General features: G+C 36.1%; 1 protein-coding gene and 1 pseudogene across 1 annotated transcript in view; one reads left to right on the top strand and one right to left on the bottom strand.

Annotated features, from left to right (window-relative positions):
- Positions 1–8,038, bottom strand: part of Mcmdc2 (minichromosome maintenance domain containing 2) — a 34,812-nt gene extending 26,774 nt beyond the window's left edge. Inside the window, exons 1-6 of the mRNA XM_027932883.2 lie at positions 7,945–8,038; positions 7,723–7,853; positions 7,588–7,647; positions 2,745–2,940; positions 2,277–2,399; positions 1,946–2,050 (exon numbers count right to left, since the gene is read on the bottom strand). Coding sequence (XP_027788684.1) covers positions 1,946–2,050; positions 2,277–2,399; positions 2,745–2,940; positions 7,588–7,647; positions 7,723–7,853; positions 7,945–8,038 — 709 coding nt within the window. The remainder of the gene's footprint in view (positions 1–1,945; positions 2,051–2,276; positions 2,400–2,744; positions 2,941–7,587; positions 7,648–7,722; positions 7,854–7,944) is intronic.
- On the top strand, positions 4,209–4,716 carry LOC114090587 (proteasome maturation protein pseudogene; annotated as a pseudogene).
- Positions 8,039–14,530: the final 6,492 nt, after the last annotated feature.

Below are 14,530 nucleotides of genomic sequence, written 5' to 3'. Positions count from 1 at the left end.
ATAAATAACTTTTCAACAGTTACATGGAATCAGTTTGGTGGGTATATCCTGAGATCATGGAAAGGTCAAGGGGGAGAAAAGGAACTGGGAAGTCTGCGAATCTTTTCTGAATGTCAAATCCAAAAGTCCTGCTTTTATTCATTTAATTTTTATAGTTTTATTTGGGTTCTTTGTAGAGTTTAGAGAAAAGGTTTTCCACTAAAATTCAAGATGAATAGTATTTTAGTCAACTTTTTCATTGCTGACAACAAATGACCTAACAAGAACAACCTAAAGGGGGAAAAGTTTATTTTGGCTCACAGTTTCAGAGGTTCAGTCCAAGGTCTGTCATCTCCATAGATCTGGGCTGGAAGGGAGCTAGAACATCATGGTGAAAGGCATGGCAGAGGAAAGAAGCTCAGAAATGGCAACCAGGAAGCAGACAGTTCTGCTCACCAAGGTCAAAATATAAATCTCAAAGGCATACTTCTAATGACCTACTTCCTCCAGCCACAACCTACCTGCCTACAGTCATTGCCTGTGTAATCCATATCGTCAGATTAATCCCCTTTAGATTACACCTCTCACAATCTAATCATTTCAGCTCTGAACATTCTTGCATTCTCACACATATGAGCTTTTAGGGGGATACTTCATTGCTAAACCATAAGAGATACCCATTTAGATTTCTATATTGCAATGTATGGCTTATATGCATGTGATTATATCTTGGATAAGTTACTGTACCCCTCTGTGCCTCAGCTTCCACATTGTAAAAATAGAGATAATAACAGAATCTACCTTATAGGTTGCTCTAACTAATAAGTTAATATACATAAGAATGCTTGGCACACAGTAATTGCTATATAAAAATTACTTATTATCGTCTGGGCTTTCATCCTTCTTAGATCATGGGGAAAAGAGTTCTTTTTTTAAAAAATATTTTTTTAGTTGTAGGTGGACACAATATCTTTATTTTTATTCATTTATTTTTTTATGTGGTGCTGAGGATCAAACCCAGGGCCTCACATGTGTGAAGCAAGCACTCTACCACTGATTTACAACCCCAGCCCGAAAAGAGTTCTTTTTGAATCCCAACTCTTCTAACTTCTATGTTTCCTATACATGGTTTACATTCAATATTTCTCTTTCCGAACAGTTTAAATTATCCAATTTTAGCCAGAAGAAAAGGTTAAGCCCCATTCTTATTTTCAGTTTTGGCTTCTCAATGAAAACTTAATCATTCCTTGGATGACTGACAATGATTTTCTCCTTTGTGGCAAGACTGTCTTCTCATGGGTACTTACTGATGCAGTTAGTCATTTGTGAATGTTCATTCATTTATTTAACAAATAGTTATTGAGATTTTACTATGCAAAATAAAAAACAAATGTTGCATCTATGTTCATGAAGCTTACATTCTAAAATAACCCCAACATTAACATAAGACATATACACATAGAATAATGGAGGATCATTATCTTTAAATGACTGTGACCCAAGACTTAGCATAACATTTAGGACATTGCAGGTGCTAATATATTTTTAAGTGAATGTTGTATGCCTGAATGAACAATTGACAATTAGTTGAACAATTAATTGTTTAGTTGAACAATTAACTAAATGAGACTCTTTAAAAAAAATTCTCAAGATGACAATTTATGTGCACGTGTGGTGTGGGGGAGGGGGTACTAAGGATTGAACCCCAGGGCACTGAACCACTGCAGACATTCCCTGAGTTCTTTTTATTTTTTATTTTGAGACATAGTCTCACTAAGTTGCCAGGCTGACCTCAAACTTGTAATCTTCCTGCCTCAGCCCCATGAGTTGCTAAAATTATAGGTGTACACCATCATGCCAGACAAGATGACAATTTTTAAGCCACAGAAGTACATTTATAATATAAAGCAGAAATTAATCAATTCCATATTTTATAGAAATTTGAGTTCAAATAGAATTTACATACCTCTTAGAAAAATTGTAAGAGATTGAAACCTAAATGGCTGGTTTTTAGAATATCCTTGAAAAGCATGAAGTGCTTCTGTGGCAATTATTTCAACTATCTGTTTATCTTGGGGCAAAAGAACAAAACAAATTAGTTATTTGAATATATATTTGGTTTAATTTTCACATTAAAATATCAGACAATTTTATTTTTTTATTCATGGCCAAGGACTGAACTCAGGTCCTTGCATGTGCTAGCTCTATCACTAAGCTCTGCCACTGAACTAAATCCTCAACTCGTATATCAGCGGTATTTTGAAAATTATAATTACAAAATGTAAATGCATTTTTACCACCAAGTACTCTAAATTTTCTGTCTTCTTGGAGTGAAGATGAACACAAATTGCACAAAAAGTCATTTCTTATTGTTGCAGATTCTGTAGCTCCAGGCACATGTACTCTTACATATTGAAATCCTGAAAGAACAACAGTGGTAAACTAAACTTGCTTCCAAATTCACCTACTTCCAATCAATATTAGTCTAATTAAGGGATAATTAATTCTATTTGCACTCAGGTTCAGAGTAGATCAACTAACTGTTCCTTGCATCTGGGTTGTTTCTGGCCCAACATTGTGATAAGGCACTTGTAATATAGATGCTAAACATAATTTCTATTAAAGATTAGGCAAATTAAATTTATAAACATTAGGAGATACCAATTTACTCTACTTTGTAAATGATTACAAATTATAAACAAGTTTTGGGATTAAAGAATACAAATAAATTGTTTCATGTTTTGATTTTACATTTTAATATTTACCTTTTGAAAAAGGACATGCTTCATCTGAACAAAGGAATCTTGCACCTTGAGTATACTTGGTTACAGTTGTTATTGCAATCACAATTCCTTGCATTATATAAAATCTCTGAGATGTATAATCAAGTGGAAACTCACAAAGATCAAGACAATAACTTGGCAGAGAAGGTAAGTGTGTTAATTTCAGCACTATGTTAATCTGATAAGAACATAAGAATATTATTAATAAAAATCACAGAGCAAATGCATTATGACATATAAGTACATTGTAAAATAAGTCAAGTAAATGATTTGTTAGTGTTAAAAAACAAAATTAATTTTATTTTAGTTGTAGATGAACACAATACTTTTATTTTATTTATTTATTTTTATGTGGTGCTGAGGATTGAACTCAATGCCTCACACATACTAGGCTAGCTCACTACCACTGAGCTACACTGTTAGCCTGGGAACAAAAATTTTAAGACTGACAGCAAAGAGATTAAAAATTATAGAAAAACAAATTTTATAATCTAATATTTAATTGAAAATAAATAAAATATAATGATAAACTCATTACTTTTCCTTAAAAATATACATGTCCTGACTTTGCCCACTGAAAAAGAATTTTAAAATAATGTCAACCCAATAGCAAAGAACACTACTAGTACCCAAATTGTCATCTCCAAATGTTGTTTCTCACTTAAAAAAACCAAGGCTCTTTGGGGGAGATGGTCGATTCCAGGTCTGGGACAGAAAATATACCAGATTCAGTTGGAGCATCTTATGTCAGAAACTAAGGGAGTCATAAAAAAAAAATTAATGGCATGTGTCAAAAGGACATAGGAGCAAACTTGAAGGAACTCCTAAAGCCTAAAGATATAATATTATAAGAATCAAAATGATGACAGAGATTCATTAAAATATATGAAATATATTAAAGATTCATGAGTTTCTCATATTTAAACAAAGGAAAAAAACAATATTGGTCATAATTAGAGGCTGAATTTACCTCCTTACTGTCTGAAACTTAAAAAGAATCATAGTTTATCTTACTCTTCCTGTACAAATCATATTTCAGAATAATCATATAGTTTGATAAAAGAAAATTTATTTTGTTGTATAATTTCAGAAAAGATGCTGAAATTAGAAAAATCACCTTTTTTGCAAATCCATGTGAAATGATGGCTTCTAATTTTTCTAAAACCATCAGGTGAAAGTTAATGGGAAAGTCTGTAATGGAGGGATCAGAATAATATCACCTAAACCCATTGATCAACTGTGACATTGCCAAAAGTGGGACAACTTTATAGCCTCCTGATAAAGTGCCATTTGGAACTATGTTAAAATAGGTGAAAATTGGATAAATCTGAATCTAAGTCTTTAAAGCAAAATTCTCTTTTAGATACATAAGATACAGGGGAAAAAGTACCACAAGAAAGTAATCTGGGAGGGCCTACTGAACAGTGTTCCCTGAGTGATGTGAAGATGAATACCAGAGGACCTGGATCTCAACTGAAAAGACAGTATTTCAGTTTCAGAACTTTCAGCAAGTGGGCCTTTTGAAAGTCATGATTTTCTTCGGAAAGGTTTTTCTTGTGTGAAAAATGAAATTTTGCCCAGTCATCCTCTTAAATTATCAGAAAAAAATTTCCAGTTCAACCAAGATAAAATGAATTTTTCCACTCTGAGAAACATCCAAGGTTTATTTGCTCCTCTGAAATTACAAATGGAATTTAAGGCAGTACAGCAGGTTCAGTGCCTTCCATTTCTTTGGAGCTCAAACCTTGCCCTGGATATTTTGAGGGATAATGATGGACTATTGGATTTGGAGATATTCTTAATGATCCATCTCAAAGGGAACTAGTGGGCAAACCACATTTGATGGTGGAATATAAACTCGGTTTACTGGAAGATAGTGTGCTATTCATGAATCAGAGGGGCTACATCTTGTTATAGTTGTCTTTTTGTTATAATTCCATTTATACAACCTTAAAAGTACACATGAGATTCTGCCTAAATAGTAACCATGATTATTTGAAATTATTTGAGTTTTCAATTTATGACCAAGGGACAGTTGAAAGCACTAAAGGAAGATAATTTTAAAACTCCTAATTTATAGTAAAATCATAGCTTTCTTTGTCATTCAAAATTATTTTTCAAGAATATTATAAATTGTCAACAGGTTCTAATTCAACCTACTTTCTAGATATTCCATAAGTTTAATTAAAAAAAACAGTATCAATATTTTAGTTTACCAACTTTATTGCAACATCTTTCAGAATAGACATTTATAATTAATTTCAGTGACAGCACCTCAAATTGAGTACAGAAGATATTTATCATGTTTTAGTGTCGTCTGTGAGAAGAATTCATTATATTGATGGTATTTTAGAAATACAGATATACTTTGATTCTTTTATAATGAAAAGTGTAGTTTCAAAGGTTTTGATTTTGTCTTTAAATGAAAAATTAAAGCAACCAACAGATGTAGATTAAACTCTTGTATTTCATGGATTTAATATGTATTTGGTATATCAGAAAGCAGCACTTGTTAAAGAAAAATAAACTCATTTTTATACATATTATGCATCCCTGAACAAATTTCATAATAATTTGTTTCAAGCAATTTTACCATTATTACTAATCTTATAAAGTATTCTTTATGAACCTGCTATATAAAAATTAAAGATTTTTAGAACATTAAAAAAAAAAAAAAAGCCAGGAGAAGTGGCGCATGCCTGTAATCCCAGCAACTTGGGAAGCTGAAACAGGAGGATCAAGAGTTCAAAGCCAGGGCTGGGGATGTGGCTCAAGTGGTAGCACGCTCGTCTGACATGCGGGGGGTGCTGGGTTTGATCCTCAACACCACATTAAAAAAATAAAAATAAATAAAGATATTTAAAAAAAGATGTTTATAAATTAAAAAAAAAGAGTTCACAGCCAGCCTCAGCAATGGCGAGGCACTAAGCAACTTAGACCCTGTCTCTAAATAAAATATAAAATAGGGCTGGGAATGCAGTTCAGTGGTTGAGTGCCCCTGAGTTCAATCCCTGGTATAAAAAAAAAAAAAAAAAGGGCTAGGGTTGTGGCTCAGCAGTAGAGTGCTCACCTAGCAGGTGCGAGGCCCTGGGTTTGATCCTCAGCACCACATAAAAATAAATTTACAAAAAGGTATGTGTCCAACTACAACTAAAAAATAAATATATTTTTTTAAAAGAGAGTAGTCAGATAAATCCAGACTATGTAACACTTCATAATTTTTTTCTTCAAAAAATCAATAGTACAAGCTGGTCTTGGTAGTGCATGCCTGTAATCCCAGCAGCTTGGGAGGCTGAGGCAGGAGGACCGTGAGTTCAAATCCAGCCTCAGCAAGTACAAGGTGCTAAGCAACTCATTAAGACTCTATTTCTAAAGAGAATACAAAATAGGTTGGGGGATGTGGCTCAGTGGTTGAGTGCCCCTGGTACTCAAAAAAAGAAAAAAAAAATCAATAGTACAAAAAGGGAGGGAAAAGGAATGGCTCTATGTTGAAAGACACTTAGTAGGATATAAAAACCAATTACAATGAGTGGACTTTGTTTTGATACTGATTTTAACAAACTAACTGAAAGACATTAGGGTAATTTTGGACAAATTTAAGTACGGACTAGATATTGGATGATATCAAAGGATTTTTATTACTTTCATAAGGGGTAACGATGGCATTGTGGTTATGTAGAAAAAAACGTCCATAATATTTAGTTGATACTGAAGTATGTAGGGGTAAAATAATAGAACACCTGGAATTTGCTTTAAAATATTTTGGACAAAAAATAGATGCTGCAGACACAGTGGTGTATGACTGTAATCCCAGCCAGTTTGGGAGCTGAAACAGGAGAACTACAAGTTCGAGGCTAGTCTCAGCAATTTAGCAAGGCCCTACGCAACTTAGTGAGGTTCTGTCTCAAAATGAAAAATAAAAAGGGCTGGAGATGTAGCTCAGTGGTGTGGAGCCCCTAGGTTTAGTCCCATACCCCCACTCCCACTCCCCCAAAAAGATGCCATATGATAAAATATTGAAACACCGAATTTGAGTGACAGATATATAAGAGTTTCCTAATTATTTTCTTTCCTTTGAGGTGTGTTTGAAATGATTTATTATAAAAATGTTTAACTGTATAAGTGGTAATATAGGAAATAAAAATGCATATTTAAGATATTCTATTGAGGGCTGGGGCTACAGCTCAGTTGGAAGAGTGCTTGCCTTGCATGCACAAGGCCCTGCGTTTGATCCCCAGCACCAAAACAAAAAGGATGTTCATTTGAACTTTGAAGAATGTATTATACTTTTTTTTTTTAAAGAGAGAGTGAGAGATAGAGGTAGAGAGAGAGAATTTTTTGAATATTTATTTTTTAGTATTTGGCGGACACAACATCTTTGTTTGTATGTGGTGCTGAGGATCGAACCCGGGCCGCACGCATGCCAGGCGAGCGCGCTACCGCTTGAGCCACATCCCAGCCCCTGTATTATACTTTTTAACAAACAAAAAAGTATGCATATAAAAATATTAAATTAACAAGTCATCTTGAATGTTTGCATGTGAGTTTTCGTTGTTACAGTTAATTAAAACAACTTTAGATAGGGCAAAGGGGAGGGATAGGTCAAGAGGAGGCAGTGGGGTAGGAAAGATGGTGGAATGAGATGGACATCATTACCCCAAGTACATCTATGAAGACACGAATGGTGTGAATCTATTTTGTGTACAACCAGAGACATGAAAAATTGTGCTCTATAAGTGTACTATAAATTGAAATGCATTCTGTTGTCATATATAACAAATTAGAATAAATAAATAAAATGTTAAAAGAAGTGAATTAAACTTACTTGAGTTTCAGTCTGTAATTGTCCAATTAATGAGAGAGTCTTAACAGCAATAAAACAGACCTGTAATTTCAAACAAACACACAAGTTACCAAAAATAAAAGTATTGGCATAAAAGTATTTCTTTCTTTAACTTACTGATTGAAAAACTTGAGCAGCTTTTAAAGGATGGTGTAAAATATGATTTCCAAGTTCAGCATATAATTCAACAACATCAGAAGGATTTATTAAAATATTGAATCGATAGACAGCATAACTTTGTTTTGAATCTGTGAAAATACACAAATGTAAAAGTCTGGATAGTTATATGTAGAAATTTATTTGAAAGTTTCTAACATAAATCGTCTTTGTTGAACATACCATTGTAGTACTTGCAATCATCTATAAACTTTTGGAGACCTCCACTTCTGTCAAGATAGATAAGGGCTGCCTCTTTCATTTTTAGATTTGACATTTTCTCCTAATTAATATTTCTTCTCTACTACTTAATGATTAAACTACTAGCTGCCGATAATCATTATAGATGGGTCAAACTCATAGAAAAGATGAGAACACCTAGAGATAAAAGAAAATAAATTTTACTTTTGAAAATCTCTAATAAAAATTTAAAAACTATTAAAATTGAGAGTGAAATAGAACTAGGCAAAATTTCCAGCTCTTAAAAAATTCCTAGATAAAAGGAAACAAAACCTTGTTCTCTTTTGTCAACTTTTAATTTTTTTCAGGGGTGGAGGGGGTAGAATCCTAGGGATTGAACCCAGAGCTTCACGTGTGCTAATCTTTCTTTTAAATATATTTTTAGTTGTCAATGGGCCTTTATTTTATTTATATATGGTGCTAAGGATCAAACCCAGGGCCTCACACGTTTGTCAAGTGCTCTACCACTGAGTCACAACTCCAGCCCCACATGCACTAATCTTGCACCCTACTACTCAACTACACCACCAGCCCCCAAATAACATTTTAATCAACACTCAGGAGATCCTTCACAAGATAACAAACTTAAGATCAAGATCCTCAAATGGAGCTGGGCATGGTAGCACATGCCTGTAATCCCAGCAGCTCGGGAAGCCAAGGCTGGAGGATTTCGAGTTCAAAGCCAGCCTCAGCAACAGCAAGGTGCTAAGCAACTCAGTGAGATCTTGTCTCTAATTAAAATACAAAATAGGGCTAGAGATGTGGCTCAGTGGTCAAGTGTCCCTGAGTTCAATCCCCAGTACCAACCAACAAACAAACAAATAAATAAATGTAGTAAAAGTTGTTTCATAATTCAATCTAAGTAACAAACAGTAGAATGAGTACTACCCTGGGAAATCTTGAGAAATCAGTTCTTGACTGAGCATTTGCTATGATGGAAAATCACCTGATTGGCTCAGTATCTTAAGCTGTAGGAAATCAAGGAATTATATTAGATGATTGGGACTTTCTTCAGTAAAATCTGTGTCATTGTTCAACGTGTAAAACATTAAACCATAGTAATATGTGGAGAGTGGAATATGAAAAATTATTGTAGACAGAAAACAAAACACTAAATGGAAACAATATATGCAATACAGTAATTATAATATGTATTAGGAAAAAGGATTAAGATTGTATCCTGCCTTTGTGAAGTTGCCAGTTTAGAGAAGTCAGAAATAATGATTAATACATTTATTCATTCATTTTCCATTATTGATTTGGCATTTACTTTTTATTGGCTAACCTGACTATCCTAGGCACTAAGGATACAGATATGAGTAAAATGTGGTACCTCTCTTTCAGAAAGAGTGCAATGAGGGAAGAACAATATGGAAACAACTACATGACAACTTAAGTGCTATAATAGAAGTATGAATGTACTAGGGAGTGTAGAAAGAACATCAAGTATATTCACAAAATTTGGGGTCATCCTTGTGTGTGAGTCAACATTTTCTATTGTTTTAGTACATTTTGATTCAAGACAGTGAGAACAAGACAGTCATAGTGAAACAGCTATGAATTCTACTTTAAAGGTGACATTTGGGAGATGAATTGGAGGAGAGGCAAATAGAAGGAAGAGAAAGTTTTCCCCAGATAGAAGTTAACATCCCCAACCTCCATTATGAGTTCTGTACTATTGGATCCACACCCCTGCTAACCTGGAGTTCAGGCTACTTTCAGAGAAAAGTGAGACTATCCTTTTCACTATCACATAGGGGTGAAAATTCAGAGTTTATTTCTTTGTGGCCATAAGTATAATAATCTTAAAGTTTGGTCAGTAATCACATCTTTGCTTTATTAAGACATTAGGTTTCTAAAGTTGAAGGAAGGGAAGCTATTAATAATGAAATAATAAGGAGAAGCCATATCATGAAGATTTTAAAAGTTCAAATGATTATATAAGCAAAAAAAAAAAAAAAGCTTACAGGAAATTCAAGTTTTTTTTTTAAGCTGTAGATAGACACAGCACCTTTTTTTTGTTTTGTTTATTTACTTTTTTTTTTTTAATGTGGTGCTGAGGATTGAACCAAGTGCATCACACATGGTAGGTTGAGCTACAATCCAAGCCCCTCAGATTTTTTTTTTTTAAATCAGTTTCTGCTGCCTAAGTGGAAAATTAGTTGGAAAAGTCAATTATCAGTTTTTAGCTATTGTAATATTCCTAAGAGACAGATCTATGGACCAATCAACAGCCCTAAAAACAAAATGTGAAGGAGATGAATCTAGAATTTTAAAGATTCCATGCTGGATTTGATAGCCAGTCTGTAATATGTAGGGGGAAAAGTGTCAGTGAGTTTTTTAAATAGGGGTGAATGGGTGCAGCTCCTCTAATGAAAATATGAACCCAGGAAGAAACATAGGGAAACAATAAGGAAAAGTTCACTTGTGATACTCTGAATTCTGAGGGGCTCTTGGGCCGCCTAGATATAAGCCAGAGGGACATATATCAGGACCTGGAGTTCTGTACAGTCCAAAGAGCTGGAGCTGAAGTCTCGGTGTCAGGTGTATCCCGGGGGTCCTAGGGAAGGAATGAATGCAATTACAAGTAAAGAGGTTAAGTGGAGGAGAAGACGTGAAAGCCTTAAAAAAAAAAAAAAAAAGCAATGAATACGTGATCAAGGATAAAATTCCAATTCTCTAAGTCCTCTCAAAGTCTAAAAACCCAACTATTGGGTCACGTGAATAGGCACAGATCACAGTTTTCTCTCTTGATCCCCTCAGTACCAAGGGTGAACTGGTGAGAGGTTGGGGGCAGAAAAACACCTCACAAAAACCAAGCAGAAGAAGCGAACCCTGACTCACTCACGGAGGTCCAGAACCCTGCCTACGCACAGCTTTCGAACTGCCCGGCAGCCACAGAACCCTGGGACTTCGCGCCAGCAGAGCGGGTCGAGGGGGCCCGGTGTGCGTGGCTGCTCCCGCGCATGCGTGCACGCTCCACCGACCGTTGGCGGCGCGCGGGGACTGCCGGGACCACCTGCCTCCTGCAACCTGGAGGGAGTCCTGCCCTTTCCCCACAGCATGGATTTCTTTACTTTGCTCCCTCCTTTCAAGGCAAAGAAGAGACGGAGCTACAGTTGGTTTTCTTTGTTATTACAGCCCAAAGATACTGGTGTGTTTTTAAAAAAACTTCAAAATTGTTCAGCTGGAATGCAAGATGGCAGTCAGGTTGGAAACATTTCAGTAGGCTCCTGAGGGACTAACCATGTAGTTACCTGACTGCCTAGATACTTGGGGGTGGGGGGGTGTGCATACCCAAGAAAATCGATACGTGTTCCCACAGAAATGGACACGTCTGAAGGCTATAGTGAATGAGAGTAGTTGGTGGTCTGCAATCTGCAGTGATGGACTCCAACTGAGGTCTTGTTCAAAGGCAGCAGAAATATCAGTGGGCACCATGGAAGACTACTTCAAATGCAAAATTCCAGCCAACTCCTTTGTCCTATCCTTTGTCCCAGAGGCAAGAAAACAGGAAAGTGGGAGTGAACCCAAATGGAAGTTACTGGAAGGATTAAAACCCAGCCAATACTTTCTCAATGCCTGTTTAACACAGATCTTTTCCCATGTGCGCTACCCCAAACCATACAAGCCCCTAAAAGAGCACACAAAAATGGGTTTTTCTGCTCTCTTTCTCACAGAGCAGGAGTTCTCTTCTTGCTTAAGTAAATCCTCCTCTTTTTTAAAGTTGTCAGTGGACCTTTATTTTATTTATATGTGGTGCAGAGAATCGAATCTAGTACTTATAAGGTCCTTGCTTAGCATCTGGATGACCATCTTAAGTGATGGCTGCCATTTTAAGGAAAAAGTTTTGCATTCCGGCCCAAGGGAGTTTCTGAGAAAGGCTCAGCACTCCCTTTCACTAACGCAACCCCTAACCACCTGCCTTAGGACCCTCTGGTCTCTGAGCCTCCCCCAGAAAAGTCCCAGAACTCAGAGCCTATTTTGCCTCTCTCTTCTATAGAGATGACCTTTATTTGTCAGCTCTGACAAATAAACTCTCATGTGTATCTCTGCCTGGTCTCCTTCATTCATTTCTCATTTACCCGTTTCTCCTTCCTTGATTTCCCTTCAGTGCCTCACACATACTAGGCAAGCTGTCTACCACAGACCTACAACCTCAGCCCCCGTTCTATTCACTTTTCCCTTCTGTTATAGTATGTGGATTTTATTTTTCAAATTTGCAAGACAAGTACCCAGAAGGAAATTGGCAAAGTGGAGGCTCCAGTCTCATCTCAAAACTCCGGTTTCAGTATTATTCATAATAGCCCCAAAGTGGATGCCTAAATGTCCATCAACTGATAAATGGGTAAGTGTGGCATAGCCTCATAATGGGATATTATTTGGATATAAAAAGGAATGAAGTACTAATACAAGCTACAACATGGATGAATCTTGAGAATGCTATGCAAATTTAAGACAAAAAGACTACCTATTGTATGAATCCATTTGTATGAAAAGTCCAGAATAAGCAAATTTATATACAGAGAAAATAAATTAGCAGTGGCCTAGAGCTTGCAGGGAGGGATGGAGAATGGTAAAATATACATGACATAAAATTTACCATTTTAACCATTAAGTTTGCAGTTCAGTGGCATTAGGTATGTTTACATTGTTATGCAACCATTACCACCACCTGTCTCCAGATCTCTTCATGTTTCCAAACTGAAAGTCTGGACCCATTAATTGCTTTTTTCCCTCTGCCATCCTGGCATTAATCATTCTATTTCCTTGACTTTGACTACTTCAAGTTACCTCTTAAATTGAATCATACAGTTTTGGCCTTTTGTTATAGGCTTATTTCATTTTGCAAAATGTCTTCATGTTGTAAAATAAGAATTTACTTATTTTAAAAGGCTGAATAATATCCCACTGAATAAAAAAGATTAATTTTGTCTGTTCAGAGTTTCTTTCCTTTTTTGGTGCTGGGATTAAACCCAGGTCTTATGTGCTGTAAGCATGCACTCTACCCGCCAGTTGCATCTGTAGTCACCAGGGTTTCTTTTTAAAGTGGTGGAAATGTTCTAAAATTGTGACAACAGTTACACAATTCTGAATACACTCAAAGTCAGTCAATTATATACTTTGTTTTTTGAGATGGTATCTATATTGCCAGCTGACTTAGAACTTCTGGGCTCAAAAGGTCCTCTTGAGGGGGCTGGGGTCGTGGCACAGTGGTAAAGTGCTTGCTTGGCACATGTGAGGCACTGGGTTCCATCCTCAGCACCACATTAAACATACATACATACATACATAAATGTATTGTGTCCATCTACAACCAAAAAAAAATATTGTGAGAGAGAGAGAGAGAGAGATATGGATGGATCTTCTTGTTTCAGCCTTCTGAGGAGCTGGTACTACAGTCACACCACCATGCTTATATAATTACACAGTTTAAAAGGGTCAACTGTATAATACATTAATTAAATCACAGTAAAACTATTATCAAAACCGCACAGCTGGCTCCTCCACTGTTAATATTACTTGGTACAATTAACCCTTCTCCATTGCATTGGGGGAGAGTGGTACTCAAAGAACAGAGGATTGTATCACTTTCCATGGGAAGCAATTGAGATCATCCTGTTGCTGAAAGATCGGTCCTTGTCCCCAATGTCAATCCAATAACTAGGACACGGTTTTTGAGAAAAAGGTAAAAGAAGGTTTATTGCTTTGCTAGCAAAGGAGAAACACAGGGGACTCCTATCCCAAAGGTTGTGGTTCTGCCCATCAGCAGAAACAGGGGGCTTTTAAAGAGGGATTCAAGGCTACATTCCATGTGTTCTCTGATGGAGTTGTAATTCACTTGTTAATTTGGAAAGAAGTAATTACTGAGATCCTCGGGTACCATCCCCCAAATCTGGATTTCTTCTTTCCTATGGTGCTTGAGTTCTCAAGTATAGATAACTCTGTCTAGAATGAAGAAGAAAAAGGAGCAGGGAGAGAAGAAGAGAAAGAAACATGCCAATTTTAAAAATAAATTGCAGTGGTTGAGTAGCAAGGGCTATATTCAAAGCATAAAGTGGACCTGTGTTAAAATCCCTCTCCATGTATAAAAAAATTATTTTTATGGAGGAATGTAATCTATTTTAGTGGTGAGGTGAAGACAACACTTTTTTTTTTTTTTTTTAAGTAGAAATCAATTAGAAACAGCAGAGTGGCTGTTTATATTGTACTGCAATTCTGCTCCTCCATGGTTATAAGTACCACCTAAGATGGAAATAGATTATTGTCTGATGATGGGCCATTTTTTTTTTTTGGCATTGGGGATTGAGCTCAGGGTAGCTTAACCACTAAGTAACAACTGCAACCCTTTTTATTTTTTAATTCTGAGAGAGGGTATTGCTGAGTTGCTTAGGACCTCACTAAATTGCTGAGACTAGTCCTGAATCTGAGATCCCTGGGCCTCAACCTCCCAAGTTGCTGGAATTTCAGGCATATGCCACCACTGCCAGGCTATAGGCTTTGTATTTTAAAGATGACTCAATGTCCA

This window comes from Marmota flaviventris, chromosome 15, assembly GCF_047511675.1.
Source record: "Marmota flaviventris isolate mMarFla1 chromosome 15, mMarFla1.hap1, whole genome shotgun sequence".
Taxonomy (NCBI): Eukaryota; Metazoa; Chordata; class Mammalia; order Rodentia; family Sciuridae; genus Marmota; species Marmota flaviventris.
The sequence above is the reverse complement of the archived record's forward strand: the minus strand, read 5'-3'. Positions and strand labels throughout refer to the sequence as shown.